We start from the raw sequence: 17,645 nt of genomic DNA on the forward strand, positions 1-17,645 counted from the left end.
CAACTTTATTACTAAACTGTCCTAGAACTATGTCTCAGGCATCATGCAGCTTATATCTAACCATTTAATGTAATAACTTTCTGTGAGGGAGCTGTGGTTCCTGTCACCACCTCTGTGGACAATTTTTACTTGGCAAGTTTCTACAGAACGGAGCATTTCACACCAAAAAACTCTAAAGGACTGTTTACACCTCAACCATTTAATTATTTAGAAGTTGTGAAAGTTGGTGGTGGTCTCCTGGGCACCATTGACTTCAGTACTCTGGACCTTGTACTGATGTTTGCTGTTAGCAACCTTTTACGTACACTGTAGACATTTATTTGAGGAAAAAGCAAGAATTCACTTGATTTTTTTTTTTTAAACTGGCAACTAAATTTTGTAAATTTAAAAGAATGAAAGAATGGCCAAAGCCCATTTGCTCACTTCTTCATCCTGAATTGTGAAAGACTGTTTTATCGCATTCCCTAAAAATGATAAGTAATTCATTACTGAGGTGGAATGTTTTGACTCAAATGTCTTGGTCTTAACTTTTTTTTTTAAAGAGGAGTTTCACAGATTTTTCAAATTTGTGCATAATTCAGTCATAAACGGAGTCATTCAAAGGTTTGTTGTGATATGGTGCATTGTAGAGAAACTGACCTGCTTGGACTTGTGTACAGTGGTGGTGATGAGAACCAGTGGTTACGATGTCTATAATGCAGATATAGCCATGTTATTTTGGATAGTAAAAAACAAATGAACCTACATGTGTCTTCTGAAATGTTATAAATCTGACATGATTTTGCTTTACAACACGCTGCTTGTACCTCTCTGCCTTTTAAAATGCATTCAGGCCAAAATCCTCTCACAGAGCCATAGTAAAACAGTGTCTGTAGCTTCAGGCAGTGTATTCGTAACAATTTCATGTAGTAACTTATGCTGTAGTTTTTAAAAGCGCTTTTTAAATGTCTAGTAAAACCAGTGTGGTTAGTTTCTGTAGGATGCCGCATTTCACATCAAACCACTCTGAATTACTTTGTTTGCGTCTCAATGATTTACTTATCCAGAAATGTTGAAAAAAGCAGTTAAACCCACCTTTACTTTGATACAGTAAAGGGGACTAAGGACTGATGCTCGGGTTCAGTACTGGGGAGTATATCGTCTGTTCTGGTTTACTGATATTGGTGTGACATAATAAACTAAACTTTTAGTGTTAGTGCTGTTGATTGATCAAGAAAGCTTAGCTAACTGCTATGTACAGTATGTGCTGGATTCTCCTGATGGTCTTAAAAGATTACCAGTATTCAGAAAGCATTGGTCCATTAACGTAACTACTGTAAACGTGAATATCATCTGGTATATACTGATGAATTTGATCAGTACCACCAAGCCCTTCAGTAGCAGGCAGACGCTAAAATGAGTAGCTTGGCTAATCCACAGCTGTCTCCAGGTATATTTTAATCTCGGTGAATACAGTCGTGTGGGACAGTGGGTGTCAGCTTGTTTCCTTTGGAGAGGTGAGGGCAAAAAGCTGTCGTGGCCCAGCCCCCAGTGCTTTTGTGCTTCAGAACAGACGCTGGGGTCCTCTGACTCAAAGGACGTGACAGAAGGCATGATGCCGTGGGTGACCCGGTTAACAGAATGTATGCAAGGAAAGCGTATTCCTCCCATATTGTCTTCCCATTACATTATTCACATTATGTCATTGTTTTCCTGTCATGTTATTCTCAGCGTGAGCAGCAGGAACTTTCCTCAGGATAAGCAACTGCGAAGGCTGCACAGTGACCGCAGTTGGTTTGTCCAACATATTGAATGTTTGTAAAGAATAATGTTTCAAGCTAAAAAATTTTAAGCTTCTCCCACCTTTTAAAGGGTTCTTGAGTTTAATGTTTTTGAAAGATATTTGGCACTCAGTCATATTTATTAAAATTCTTGTTTAATGTACTTTCTCAGACTGTTCTGGAAATGGAATCCTTCAGCAGCTGTTCACTGCTGTTGCAAAGCCCACAAAGGACTTTGTGCACGTAGCTTATGATGATATTTATTTATTTAAGCATCAAAGCTTTAAATATGATTTCCAAACTGGTGATCACTGATCGGAATGTTAAAGATCCGTCATCCTAAGAAGGTTTCCTGCCTGAAATCTTGAGGCGTGTGACAGTGTTTTATTTTCAGAAGGTGGTTTTGCTGACTTTTTCTGAGGCTTTGGTTTAACGGACTAGTCCTGAACAAACATTCCAAACAGAATCTCCAGATCCCTGGAATGTTGGACAGATGTTCCAGAAGGAACACTGTTGGAGCCATGGGGAGGTGCTATTCTTGTACACAGTATTCCAGAAGTTGGTGTTGCTGTATAACCACTGAAATCACTGTATGTGCTGTGGAAGGATTGTCACTTCCTGATGTTTTAAAGCTTTAATGCTAGCTTACGTTACCATTAAGGAATTGCCATATTGAAGTGTAGTAGATGCACTTAAAGTGCCCATATCCTACATTTTTTCTTGTATTTTTTCCCTGTGAGGTCTGCTTATTATATTTGTGTAATTTACATACTTAAAAACAGTCATTCATAGTTACATGACCATTTTTCAGCCTCTCATTATCCTTTAGAATAAAACGGGCTAATATTTTTTGTAATATGACTTTAAGTCTGGTATATTAAATGACCTCATGTAAATAGCTTCACTGTGAGTGAGTGGGGCTAAACTGCTATAGGCTGAATAGCTGGATATATGTAAGTGTTTTTTTACATGTAAACAGCAGAATCAAAATGGGCTCTTTCTGCAGCCTAGTTGCCAAATATGGACTGCATGAAATGAGTGAATAGTATCTTGGTTGTGGTGTCTGTCAAATATCGTTTGAATAATGCAGTGAAAAATCATGTATCAAATTTGAAATGGCCATCTATATTTTCTATGATGTCAGCCCTTTAAGAGTGCCTGCCATTTCCTTCATGCCATTTTATTGAATCTATTGATATTGAATATGCGAAATCAATACGCTAAGCAGAACTTGAGCAGTAGCCTTTCATGATTATTGACCCATACTTAGGTGGGTGATTACATTTAACGGAAATTGCTGATCCAGGATAACTTGGCACCTGGAGAACACTGATTTTGAAATAAGCGTGGACTGGCTGACTTGTGAAGGTGCTGTGATTAAAGCAGGTAAAGGAAATTTGTAGTTAAATATGGTTGGTTGACTTTTGATTTAAAGTCAACATGAACTGGAAACATTACTTACAACTTACAACTACAGTGATTTTTTTGTACAGTGTTTTACTAAATGTGCTGTACTAAATCCAGGCCTAAACAGGCCTTATTATGCTTACTTTGTAATGGAACATGTAGTTAGTGTTCTTCAACTACTGACTGTATCCACAATATGCTCAGAAAACCATATTGCCACATAATCTATCTGTCTACGAAAATCATAATTTATCGTCACGTAGTCCACCCCGACAGGAAAATAAGAATTTTGTCTTTACAGTAATATGATTAATTGTGTTTAATATGACCAGGGACTTACGAACAAAGTAAGAATGTCAGTATTGATTTTGGTTGACTTTAAAGCCTGTCAGACATGCATATCTTTCAGTGAAGAGTGTTTAACAAAGTTTGCTAGCTAATTAAATGTACAAGCTACTAGCAACATGGTTTGAGTTATCAATGGAAAATTAAACATGGTGCTAGATCTGCTCTTCTGCATAAGTACAAGCATTTGATACAGGCATCCTCTGCTTGTATTCTGTCCAAGGACTGCTTCAAGAGGAAGTGCTGGATAGTTTTGGCCTAATTCCCCTGAGCTGACTGCAGAAGGAGGTCTCTGGAGAATGGGATTAGTAATCCCATTCTGTCTCTTAATTCCCTGCATTACTGTCTCAAGCAGCACTCATTACCCCATGTTTCACAGCGTGATCCTCTCTTAAACAAACAACTGTGTCATTCACAAGAAGTAAGCAGAAGAATAAGTAAATCAGTTTAGTAGCCAAGTCGTTTTAAGGTCCACTTGCTTATCTTCAGTTAAATAGAGAGGTTATTGGAAAAGGGAAGTAAAATTTCTTCGTTGCATGTGTTTGAGATCACGAGATGAGTACGAGACGAAAACACAATGTTAGATCTTGTTTTGTAGTGAAGTCTTAGTCACTGCAGGTTAAACCAGGGTCTCAAACTCAAATTACCTGGTGGCCGCTAGAAAGGTAGCCCAAGGAGGGGCAGGTAAAAAAAAAAAATTACATGTATGAATTTTATCATATCATATGTACTAATTTAAGCACATCTTAGTCATTGTTTATTAGCAATTTTTATCACCGCAAACCACAGCTGCTGCTACTACTACTACTGTTACTACTACTACTACTACTACTAATGATGATGATAATAATAATAATAATAATAATAATACTAATAATAATACTCATTAGATTAATATATTCTTAGTAGTAGTAATAAGGGCGGCACGGTGGCGCAGTGGGTAGCGCTGTCGCCTTACAGCAAGAAGGGCCTGGGTTCGATTCCCGGCCGGATGACCAGGGTCGTTTCTGTGTGGAGTTTGCATGTTCTCCCCGTGTCTGCGTGGGTTTCCTCCGGGTACTCCGGTTTCCTCCCACAGTCCAAAGACATGCAGTCAGGCCAATTGGATGTGCTAAATTGCCCCTAGGTGTGAGTGTGTGTGTGAATGTGTATGTCTGTCTGTCTGCCCTGCAATGGACTGGCGACCTGTCCAGGGTGTATCCTGCCTTCCGCCCAAGGACAGCTGGGATAGGCTCCAGCACCCCACCGCAACCCAGAAGGATAAGCGGTTTAGATGATGGATGATGGATAGATGATGGATGGATGGATAGTGGTAGTAATAATGTTCAATAGCTTTTTTACTGTTCAATTAAATCAAGAACACTTATGTTTAATAGAATTATTTGAGACTCTTATGCTGTGTTTACATGTTAGCATTGAACTACTGTTATATCCTGAAACTGTTTGAAATGAATGCTGATATTTCTATTAGTGTCATTTGAAGAATTTCAGTAAGTTCACATAAATGTATGGGCACGCCTGGACTTCCCCTACCACCATTTTGTGCCCATCATTTCTAAAGAAAATCAACATTTATTTCACTGTTGCGGTCAACTGCAGAAGCTGGGAACATTGAACAATGGAATATCCGGTTTGGCGGCGACCGCCTACCACCAACATGTAAACACAGCATTGCGATAGCATTGACACTACTGCTGAATGCAGTGAAGTTAATGAGTGAAGTGTTTGTAAAGCAGTTAAGCCGGTGTTCTCAGTGATGATACCAATCACTTCTTAATTCTGAAACTGCAGAGACCTGTGTGTCATGTATGAATCCTCTAAGGCACATTTAGCTACTTGTCAAAATTAGATTGATAGCTAAGTTAGTTATGGCTAAATTACATCCATGCCCTCTCAGTGTGTAGCATTCATGCTGCATCAGGTTTTCAGTTAAATGATTTCTCTTGCTTTCAGTGCTCTGTGTTTACTGTTTAACAATGTAAGCATCAGCCTATGTTCATTTTTATATAGCTCATTTTAGGTAACCAGTCACAGTGTCTGATGGGTAAAGCAAATCTTCCCATTAAGCATAAATGTTCAGCTGCAGAGAAAAGGAAGAAAAGATTTGCAGGCCAGATTTAAAAATAAAACCTAAATATGTGACGGGCCATATGAAGCCTCCAGTCCGCGGGCCACCACTTTGAGACTCCCAAGGTAAACAATTTGGAACATCTGCTCATCTGTACATAAAGTTTTCTCAATGTTTGTGCCTTTTTTTTAAGCTGAGCATAAATACTGAGATAACGAAGTTTAAAGCAAATTAAAGTTCTTTTAGGTTAATATGTAGTTACGAACCCCTGACATGCAGTGTGTGACCTGCTAGCATCTTTAGGCTGTTGGTAGCTTCATTGACCTACTCTGCCAAGTCTTGACAGCAGCCTTGTTGTTTGTTTTGAGGGTTTTCTGACTTCAGTTTCCTATTCATGTGAAACGGATTTAAATAAGGAGACTAACCTGAGCAGTTTTAAACCTTTCACTTTTTCTTACTGAACATTGAACGTTTTAGTTAAGTGCGCAGTATGTTTTGGACCAGCTGCAGTTTGAACTTCTGAACCTCCGCCCTCTGAATTTGGGGCCTTTCTTTGGTATCACTCAAGACCAGTGAGCCAGTTCCAGAGGCAGCCATGCATGCCCAAGCCATAACACTGACTCATCTGCTTAGGTTCATTTGTAGTACCTCTTTTTCCCTACACTCTTCTTGATCCAAGTTTATCTTCGCCTCATCTGTACCTAAAATTTTGTTCCAGAACTTGCCTCTTTCATGTTTGTGCTTCTTTGCATTTGCTTTGTATTTTGCATGTTTTCTTCAGAACTGTAATGCTTTTTTTCCTACCATAAGTTGCTGCAGTTTTTGTGTTCTGAAATTGGGTTAGTCTGCATTTTCCATCATAGTAGATCTTTTTTTCCAGTGCACGTTGTCGCAAAGCCCCTATTGTGCAAACTAAGCGTGACAGTGGCAAGGGAACAACTTTGCATGAGGAAGAAACCTTGAGAGGAACCAGCACTCAAAGGAGAATAATAGTCAGTTTCATCTTGACTACTTTTTCGAAATTGAAAATTATATTGCAAACACACCCCTTAGTCTCCCTCAAGAGTCGTTACGTTTTGCACCCACCCATGTTCAAATGGCTGGGAGGCCCATAGTGAACAACCATGACCCAAACATTCTTTTCCTCAAATAACATTTCTCCTTTGCCAAAATTATAAACTTCATATAAATTAAAATTGATAAGCCTTTTTAAAGGGCACGTGTCCTACACTTTTCTTAAATCTTATCTTAGGTTTGTGTAGGCTTATGAACCAAAAACAGTCGTCATTAATTTAGCTTTATCCTGTAGAATTAAACAGGCAGTGCTTTTAAGGCTGATATATGTAAATGAAGCTCTTCTCTGATTGGCTGCTGTGTATTGTGCCTCATTTTTAAAAAAGCAGCCTGGGCTGAAACACCCCTTATAACTATAACAGACAGATGTACGAAAATGGGTTTGTTTTCATGACCTCACAGAAACAGTAAATGCAGAACACAATGTTTTGCAGTTTAGTTTCCATAAATGGACTGTATGGACTGGGAGTAAGTAGTATGCTTTGAAACCTTGGCTGCATTTATACACAACATCAAACTTTTATGTCAAAAAATTGAGGAAAAATCATGTTTCAATTATATGGGCCTTTCTGTGTGTTCTGATTTATTATTCTGAAGGCTAGGCACGGATGCCGGTGTCTTCATTCATTCATTTATTTATTTATTTGCTAGTCAGTTTTGCTGATTTGTGCCAAAATCACAGTCTGGGTCACTCATCTTTGAGGAAGTAATAATGGTGTAGCATCCAGTATCGTATTGTGGAACTGACTTAACAGAACAGAAGTTGTCTGACTTGGCTTCCTTCCCCTGGCCTTCCGGAGGTGAAAAGCCAGACTGTTTCGACTCTGTCTTCTAGTCACTCTCAAAGGATTGTCCTTAAGTTGGTCTGCCAGCTTTGATCCTGGCCATGACCCATCATACTTTCCTCGGCTAACACTAAAGCGTATGTGTGGGTCCACTCGGCCTCCTATCTACAAAGAGAAAAATGGTTACTAGTCGTAGGCCCAGGGTCATCATAGAGCTAAACAGCTGAAATGAGCTTTGAGACAGGACGTAAGATTGCACTGAATGGGAGGAAAGGGTCCTCTACTACTTAAAGAGCCCTTGGAATAGCCATGGGAACAGTTGGAAAGCACTTTATTTGAGCCCTTTTGCGCTGCTATTTCAGCGTTTTTGCGTAATTGATGTGAACCATACAAACAGTACGCAGACTTAAGTCTTAGGTCATCTAAATAAATCAATAGCCTATAGCCTGGCACTGTGTAGAAAATTGATTGCCTAGTGGTACTTTGTGACCTGATGTTTCACAATTCAGTCTTTTCTAAAAGTTTGCTCAAATGGCAAATTCCAGTTGATTGAAGTGTGTGTGTGTGTGTATATATATATATATATATATATATATATATATATATATATATATATATATATATATATATATATATATATATATATATTTTGGGATTTCATGATGCATTGAATTGTTTTCCAAAGAATAATAATCAAAACACTGTGAGGGTAAAAATTAACTTTTGGTTGGTTGTTTTTTTTGTTTTTTCTTTAAATGTTTTTAAACCCATTTCTTCAATGTGTTTTGCTCTTATGTCTGCAGAGCACAAAGTCATCATTGTGGGTCTTGACAATGCAGGAAAGACCACCATTCTTTACCAGTTGTAAGTAATGTCTGCTTTATGAATTGTGTAGTTTGCTCTCATTGTTCAGTTCCTGAAGAGTGAACCTTCTTTATTTAAGTGCTTCTGTTTTTTTTTATGCAGCTTAATGAAGGAGGTTGTACACACGTCTCCAACGATCGGCAGCAATGTTGAAGAGATTGTGGTGAAAAACACACACTTCTTAATGTGGGACATCGGTGGCCAGGAGAGTCTTCGCTCATCTTGGAACACCTACTACTCCAACACTGAGGTACACATTTCAAAATTGCTCTCCAGCAACATTATAATGTTATCTACCCAATTTAGACTGATCATAGAGACCCTGTAAACAACAGCAACGATAAATTACCTCACATATATTTGATTGGATGTCATCCCTTTATGCCATTGTCTAATGCTGCATTGATTCGATACTTTGAAACGGATCATCACCGATACTGACCTTAATAAACAAATCGGATATTGGTCAGATGTGTCCGGTACACAGTCGTTACAGTTTCTTCATATTTTTGCATTATCAATTTCATCTAGGCCTAAAAGTTATAAAAAGTCATCAAGATGACAGCATAAATAAAATTAGAATAATGTGGTTAAATATGAAATGAATAATAAGGGTACCTCGTTTTAAAAATCCTCAATTTAAACGTCAGCTAACAAGACAGCAACAAACATCTGCAATAGGGAGGTATTTTATGCTTGATACAACTGCTAGTAGCACAGCCACTTTATTAGTAATATTTGCACCTTTACCTCCCATGTAGGGAGTTGTTGTCTGAGGTAAGTTTGTTGTCAAAGGAGCAGACATTAGAATGTAATGAGTTAAAGAGTTAAAGGGGGAAAAGAGAGTGGCAGAAAAGCCAGTCTCTTGGGGTTAACCATTGGCCTAGCATTGAACTAGTCGGCTGATGGTGCGCACCCCTCGCTCAGCCTGCTGCTTCATACAACTCTGAGTTCTCAGGCTCCAAGCCGAGAAGCTCTGCAGCTTCTCGGTTAATACTAAGAGCTTGAATGGCTTGTAATATTTACCAAATTCCAGAAGCGTCTGATGACCGTAGATCAAAGTTACTGTGATATAAACTGTCAGAAATCTTAATTATACTGTGATGTACATTTTTGGCCATACCACCCTCTACTATCTCAAACCAAATAGTTTTTATGTTATTAAAACATTTACATAGTGATTTCAAGTTGATGAACAACAGAGTACAACTGACTATGCTACAAAAAAAATGTGTTAAAGTGCTTTCACTGGGTGTGAGTTCAACAAAAGCTAACCTGGATGGCACTGGTGTGGGTTTGTGTGGGTTTGTATGTGTGCTAAGCCTAGCTGTGGCTCTCTTGTTACATTGATGAATGGTGTGAACAGCAGTCCATCATCCGAAGCCCAGCTGGTGTGTGCATGTTGGGCTTAGGGGTCAAAGTTCAGGGGCTGACAAAGAGGACTAAAAGGGGAGGTCACAGCCATTCAGTCCGAAAAAACAAGTGTGCGCGGGTGCGGCGGTGGGGGGCGGTTACTGAATACTGTTCCAAACCGCTGCAATCTGTTCAACACGCATTCATTCCCACATGCTCGTGCTTGCATGCAAGGACACGCAGTGCCGCTCACAATGTGCACTTTCCAGCAGTGCTATTGTTTGATGCTTTTTTCAGAGAGGTAGCTGTAATATGACCTGTTGAATGTTTTGTGTGTGTGTGTGTGTGTGTGTGTGTGTGTGTGTGTGTGTGTGTGTGTGTGTGTGTGTGTGTGTGTGTGCGCGCTTGTCTTTGCTGTAGTTCATCATCCTGGTAGTGGACAGTACAGACAGAGAAAGGCTCGCTATCTCTAAGGAGGAGCTGTACAGAATGCTGGCCCATGAGGTAAAGCCTTGTTTACACCACACACACTCAACTCTTTATTTTCCTAAGCCCGCATAAAGATACAAAAGCTTCATTCATCTCAACCTTTACTGCCCACCATTTAGCTCTGTTCAAATCAGTATGGCTAAACCAAGGTAAAATGTGCAATTGTCAAAGGAATGAAAAAATCAACTTTACACAATTTTCCACTCCCCACCGATGTAGCTGAGCAGCCAAGACATGTTTGTGTTCAAATTTTGCTTCTTTACTTTAGCGCTGGAGCTATGAGGCTAAAATTGTGATTTATTAAGATTAATTACATCACAGTATGCTTTTCTGAACATGTCTTGGATATCAGGAGTACCTTAAACATTTGTAATTACAAAGAGAGCATAATAAGGCCTATTTAATTAAATCTGTTTCAGTGTATGATGTGAAATGTTGATTAAAAATAGTTGTATCAAACTTAATCCAGTTTATCCAACCTCAGAAAAACTAAATATCATGATGTATATTGTGTATTGTTAAAATGTCTCAAAGTATCATGATGTATTTAAGACAACAGGTGTCGTGCCAAATTCCAACTCATCTGCAGGGGTGAAGTTTTCATTTCCATAGTTCACAGTACGTCATATTGTCCCCTAAGCCTCATAGACAGGTCACCTTAATGAAGACCTGGATGCTGTTGGACAGGGTTGAGTGAAGTTTTGTTCAGGTCGTATTTAGAGGAAACATTTGGGTGACTATTGAATTCAGGTGTTTGTTAGCAACGTTAGCCTCCATATCTCCAGCGCTAAACTAAAGAAGGATAATTTGGACACCAAACATGTATTGGCTGATCAGCTATATCTGATGAAATGGTAAATTGTGTAAATCTGATTTTTCACCAAACCATTCCTTTAAATTGTTAGGAACTACTAACAAACCAAATCCATCAGATTGTAACCTACTTTATTGGAAAGACAAACTAGAAAGCATTTTAAAAGAAAAAAAACACTTTTTGGCCAAGTATCAATGTAAATGTGTATGTTTATCAGACTTTTACTGTCAGAGAGACCATTAGAAGAGTTTATAACTTACACAATCATGCAGACTGTAAACATTTTAATTGACTTTTGAAGTAATCCTGACAGTCCAGGTGATCTCAGTAAAGAATGTTGTGAGGCTGCTGTGTGTTGCCTGAGTTCAGGTTGCTGTCTAGAAACCTAATGAGAGTACAGTCTTATACCTTTTTAGCTTCTTACGGTCTTTGGCTTTGCCAAAAAGTTTAGCATTCACAGAATGCAGAAACAAAGAAGTGGTGGTGTGAAGTGTGAAGAATGCTGATTGTAAAAGAGAAACAGCTGCAAGTCCCACTTTAATGAGAAAAATGCAGAAGTGGGAGCAGTTTCTGCTGCCGTGCTAAGAAGTTGTAGCCTTTCTAATCTGAATTTGTTCCTTGTGTGCTTTTGGAACTTATTGCTAAAAATAGATGTTCATTCTGCCTTATTCATCTAAAGTAGTGCTCCCCAGTCTTTGTCCTGGAGGACTGCTGCTGCTGAGTCAGATGTTAGATCAGGAGAGCAAATAAAACAGATACTTCAAGACCAAGATTGGGAAACACTGGTTTAAATGTTCAAAAGGTTAATGTTTGACTTGCATACATTTATGTTAATGCAGTGTGATTGATGAAACTTTTTCTTTATTTTTTTTTTTATTTGTTTTTCAGTTGAATTATATTTAAAGTTTTTATTTTAAAATTGAGCAAATGCATGATATTTCCAGAGTCAGTGAGTAATGTTAAATAATAGTAATCTAAATATTGACCAAAATAATTGATTTATAATTTATGCCCATAAATGAGCAGCCCTAAGTTGTGTATACTGTAACAATTCATTCGAAAACTCTACACAAACATGCTGAGCTCATTTCTTTCTTTGCTTTCTTTATTTATTTCTCTCAGGACCTCCGAAAAGCAGCTGTGTTGATTTTTGCCAATAAGCAGGATATGAAGGGCTGTATGTCTGCAGCAGAAATCTCCAAGTACCTGACACTCAGCTCCATCAAAGACCACCCATGGCACATTCAGTCCTGCTGCGCACTTACAGGAGAAGGGTGAGACACACGCACAGTCACTTACTCTCACACCTAGTCTTAAAGGGAAACTTCACAGATTTTTCAAAATTTCTGCCTAATGTGTCTTCTAAGTTTTGTATGTAATGTTGATGCATAATATTGATTGTAAAGTAAATCTGGAAAAACATATTTTGCCTTACAACACCCTCCATGTACATCTCCACCAGGAGTGGGGTTAAAAGGGATGTTTTAGGTTAAAACTTTATCTCAGAACTGTCATAAAATAATGTCCCTGCTTCAGGCATTCAGCGTATAACCATTTTGTTTAATAACTTACTGTGAGGCAGCTTTTAGAGGCATTCCTTGGACGTCTAGTTCCTGTCACCACAAAGTTTCTCCAGAATAGTGCATTTCATGCTGAAATGTTGAAAATTGGTGGAATTATGCTTTTAAAAGAATAACTTGACAAAAAGTTGCTCTGTTTTCCCCCCTAAACCAAATGTAGTAGATCAGCCAAGACATATGTAGTGTCTGATGCTTCCTTCTTTAGTTTTGCACAGGACCTATGGGACTAATGTCACTAGCAAGTAATGAAAGCTCTGACACCGTATGAGGTACTGCTATTGGACAACATATATGAAAGTTGAGTTGGCTCAATACTAATGGTTGGGTATTACTTGTTAGCTATATTAGCCTTGTAGCTGCAGTCTTGGCTGATCAACTACATTAAAGAGAAAATTGTAGTGATGCGCTGATTCGCTACATACATCGCTTTAGTAAATGGATCAGATGTTGGCTGGACATGACAGATCCACTGTCATTACTGTTTGTTAGACACAGTTGGACTAAGGTGGTAAAATGTCATTTCAAACCATGATACACATCAAATTTTCACTTTGTGTATTTTTAAATTAATTTCAGTTAATAAGTAGGAAAGATCATATTACAGGGAAACTCGCTTGTTTAAGACAACAAGTGTTCCTTGCAAATGTGCCATGAGCTGTGATTTTCTCAAAGTGCTGCAGCTTGTCAAAATAAAAGTCCCTCTCAACAAATTATAACAGCTCTCAGCAAGCTCTCTGCTTCTGTTGTGTTTCATAAATATTTCAGACTTTTACATTTTTTGTCAATGTGATGTACGTGGTCACAGTTTTGGGTGATTTTGTGATAATAAAATGATAGTTAAGATGTCCACAGTGATCAAATTAGTCTTTGTAGTCATGAAATAAATTAAGTATATGGGTAAATTTTAAATACTTGACCGTGTGCCTCATGCTAAAATCTTGCAGATTTATTAAAATAGATGTACTCTTCAATTGTAACAACACATTTGGAGTATTATATATTATTTATGGAGTATTATATATTATTATTTAGTGCCATCAAATTGATTCTGACTGTTGACGACATGGATGTTGTTTGTCCAGAATATTCTTCTCTTTGGGTCTTCAGGCTTCTAAATGGCTTGTTCACGATATCTTTGATTTTGTCCATTGATCTTGTTGCTGACAGATGTCTTCCTTTTTTTTACCTTCAATGGTTCCAAGCATACTTGTCTTTTCTAGTGAATTGGTTCTTCACATAGTATGTCTAAAGGCAGATTTTAAAATGTCAAAGAAGAAAATATCAGAAGTGTACTCTGTATCAGGTGATATAATGAGTTTTGGTAATGGGAATTGGTTTCGAGAAAGAAAGTCTGAGTAAATGTCTTTTTTTGCCTAAACTATTGCTTTAACATTCATTGAACTACTTGTACTAATTGCTTTCATTTTAATTTCAGGCTTTGCCAGGGCTTGGAGTGGATGACCTCAAGGGTGGGCCTCAGATAGCCTCCAACTTCTGTTCAGGACTGACTTACTGACAGCCTTTACCACCAGCTCTGGTGGCACCTCAGCCTCACCCTTCTGGCTGCTTTTTTTTTTTCCCCCCAATTTTAACTCATGATCAACGTTCACTTCTGCGGTTGACCTCTCTGGACACCTACCTCAGCTTGGAACGACCGGCTGATTGGTTGATTGGTTTGATGGACTACTTGGCTTGACCAATCCCGTTTCAGGATCAGCTTAACTATGCCTCTGAAAGAAGGGAGTATACAGCATCTGAAGTATTACTGCTCACAGAGAGGCATGAGTGTCAGTCAATCTGGTTTGGAATAGAAGTTCTCTACTATGATTTAGGAACAACAGAACAGTTGGGTTTTCTGGTGTATTTTATTGGGCAGAACACTTTAATGGATGCACATGTTTGCCTAGTGGAGAAATTAATTACACCTTAATTTTTTTTTATTATTATTTTTTTTAAGGTCAGATCATGGGTCATGAAAGTCTTTTTATGTTTTAGGGGAAGCTTGTGTGGGGTGTCTAATGCACCCAGAAACACCACTACATATCATGAACATTTCGAAGCATATCGGAACATGCGTTACATATCATGTAGTATTACCTCAGTCCCCCAAACTAAGAAGACTGTGCCGCACAGAATAAAAAGACCCTGTCATTTCAGCCTGCCTGTTTCATGACCATTGAAATGTGGGAACTTGTTTGGCTGTTGATAGGGACTCATTTATTTAATGATATAGAAATTTAAGGTTTTGAAAAATAGGATGAGAAGTGGCCACCATGTGTTTTTCTCGTCACATAATATGAGCCAGTTTTCTAGAGTTTTCATAAGACGACAATAGTCATACGTACTTCATGGTGCTAAGGGAGTTCTGGTGGGAGGATTCTAGGTACCAAGTGTGATTTAGTCCATGTCCTTTGCCTTGTAATCCACCTGGATATGATTTGTTATATTGTGGTCACTTTAAAGCAGAGATCACCAGTCCTCTCCACAAGGGCTTGTATGGCTGCAGGGCTTCATTCCAACCAAGCAGGAGCTTCTGTCATTTAACAGATCTGTTGTTGAAGACTGAGACCAACTGATTAAACAAGTGGAATCAGGGTTCTGTCTCACGAAGCAGGTCCAGCACAGAGACAGCACCTGACTGAAGTTCCAGTGTCACAAAGCCCAAAAAAAGCAGAACTACAGTTAACTTGTTTCACAGTGACTGTTAATCCAGGTTTACATACTCAAGCTGTAGTTGCACATGAAAGCATGATGTTTATGATGATAAGCCAGTCACATGAAACATGAGGAGGAGTCGAGTGTTTTTTTTTGCTTTTTTTTTATTTTTTAGAAAGGGGTAAAAAAAAAAATATCATAAATGTGTAGAAAATTTATAACCATTAAAATGCAATGCTGTCTCCACTGCCACTGCATCAGTGCTTATTGGTTTCGTAATTGCTTTGTATTTTTAACATCTGTATATTTTTTCATGTGATTGACACCATAAATGTCACGAATGAGGGGAAAAATCACCAGAGGAGTCCACCTGCAACATGCCTCATTGGTCAGAGGCTCGCTCTGATTGGTCCAAAAGCTGTCTATAATCTAAAATCCTAAACTTAACCTGCCCTGGAACAGGTTAGGTGTGGAGTGTTTGTTGCCATGGTGATGTGATGTATCCTGCTAAAAAAAATTACCCCCTTTGTGAGCCGGAAAATGCAGGGTTAGATCGAACTACTCTTAAAGTTAACTGGCTAAGCAAGAAACCTGCAGCCACACTGTCCCATCACTGATAAGACTGACCCCTCCTTTGAAGTTAAAAGGATGTGGAAAACTGGTTCATATTATGTGTTCCTTGGCTTTTAGTGAGTATGATACATGGATTAACTTGAAATTCCTGATCTACCTTGTTGCTAGCTGTTGCTCCATTGTTACATTTCAGGTACTGGTTCAAGATTTAGGATCATTACTGACTTCAGAGGAAATGCTATCTCTAAAGAACAGGCAGCGTGACAAGGTGTAGCATTTACTGTGTAATTTAAAACATAACAGCAGTTGCTGAGGACCTGACACCTTTTTTTTTTTGTTTTTTTTGTTTTTTTTTTTGGTGCTTGTGTGTGCGATCATGAACATTTGTGCTGCTTATATTAGCCTGCTCACTGTTCTGTTTGGAGGCAGATGGCCTTTGTTTGATGCAGATGGAAATGTGCTTTTGTGTGGATATGATGAGTAAATTGTGGTCATCCCCACCCCATGGCTCTGGCACAGGAAATGACCAATATTAAGGTCACTTAGTTACCATGGCAATGTCATGTTTAGAAACTATGATGTGAAGCTCAATTTTCTACAAGCTGTGCTTCAAGAGTTGTTTTTTTTTTTTCATCATGTGTTGTTTTAGCCTGTTCATGCATACATCATGTCAGATCAACCATCTGCAGCAGAATGCTTTTGTTTGGAGAGGCATGTGCATATGAGTGTTCATATGTGTGCATGTGTCCATATCTCAAACTTGTCTGAGTGAGTTTTCAGTATTGTGTTCAGTCTTACAAACAGCTTTAAATTTGACTAAACATCTGCTCCAATTAGGGGGCTGTTGAAGACCCTGAAACCCTGACCCTGATGTCCTCTGTGCTTTTAGAAAAGATGGCTCTTTAGTAAATGGAATGGTTCTGTTAAGAACCGTGAGTTCTATGTAGAACCATTTCATGCTTAAATGGTTCTTTGCATGGTGAAACAGTTCTTCAGATTGATGGGAGAATGTGTTGTATATGGTTCTAATATAGAATCTTTTTTAATCTTTTTGTGGTGCTACGTAGAACCATTTTCAAAAAAGCTCTATGTAAGATGCACTTCACCGTGCCAAGAACCACTGAAGCATGAAATAGTTCTCAATACTTGTGGTTCTAAATAGAATCATTTCGGTTACTAAAGAACCCTTATCAAACCATCTTTTTCAAGCATGCATGACTTCAAAGGAATTGCTGTATAGTTGCAAAGTATCAATATATGAATTGATCAGACACACACTTTGGCTCAAGTGAAGCTGAAAAAGACTATTCAATCTTACCCACGTAGAGCTGAACAGTTTGGGGAATATGTGTGGTTTCTCAGCAATATTGCAATTTAAATGCAATTTAAATCTCCAGGCCCTATTTTGCCAAGAAGACTAGCACATCCATTTTTTCCAGCTTAAAGCTTGAATATAAGTTCTGCATTATTATGTTAAATTTCCCACATAAAACCTAAGACAACTTTTAATAATGCAAGGTAATCAAAAATTACAACTCTTGACATTTGAAAATTGCGCTCTTTCAGATTGCATTTGTGATATAAATGATTAATCATTCAGCTCTACGCCCAACTGCCACAAATTGGGCAGCTGGCTTTTAAAACCCAGCCCATTCTTTGTAAATGAGTTCGCAAGTATATGTAACTGTTGTTAACCTAATCTGAGTGAGCAGCGGTGCTCATTCTTCTTTGTTTAACCACCAAACACTACACACCTGGAGTCAGTGAAGGTTTTACCTCACTGTCTTTAAATGGTGGTTTAATCACAAGAATGTGGGATTATTTTGTGTGTATGAGTGTGCAAGGACTTTGTTTTTGTTTTTTTTTGGTCTGTATGGA

The 17,645-nt window shown here is 38.4% G+C and overlaps 1 protein-coding gene across 1 annotated transcript in view; it reads left to right on the top strand.

Moving 5' to 3' along the window:
- Nucleotides 1-17,042, top strand: part of arl8 (ADP-ribosylation factor-like 8) — an 18,917-nt gene extending 1,875 nt beyond the window's left edge. Inside the window, exons 2-6 of the mRNA XM_036597629.1 lie at nt 8,243-8,303; nt 8,406-8,553; nt 10,077-10,160; nt 12,082-12,233; nt 13,975-17,042. Of these exons, the coding sequence (XP_036453522.1) occupies nt 8,243-8,303; nt 8,406-8,553; nt 10,077-10,160; nt 12,082-12,233; nt 13,975-14,023 (494 nt within the window). The 3' untranslated portion in view covers nt 14,024-17,042. The remainder of the gene's footprint in view (nt 1-8,242; nt 8,304-8,405; nt 8,554-10,076; nt 10,161-12,081; nt 12,234-13,974) is intronic.
- The last annotated feature ends 603 nt before the right edge of the window (nt 17,043-17,645 follow it).

This window comes from Colossoma macropomum, unplaced genomic scaffold (genome assembly GCF_904425465.1).
Source record: "Colossoma macropomum unplaced genomic scaffold, Colossoma_macropomum, whole genome shotgun sequence".
Lineage (NCBI taxonomy): Eukaryota > Metazoa > Chordata > Actinopteri > Characiformes > Serrasalmidae > Colossoma > Colossoma macropomum.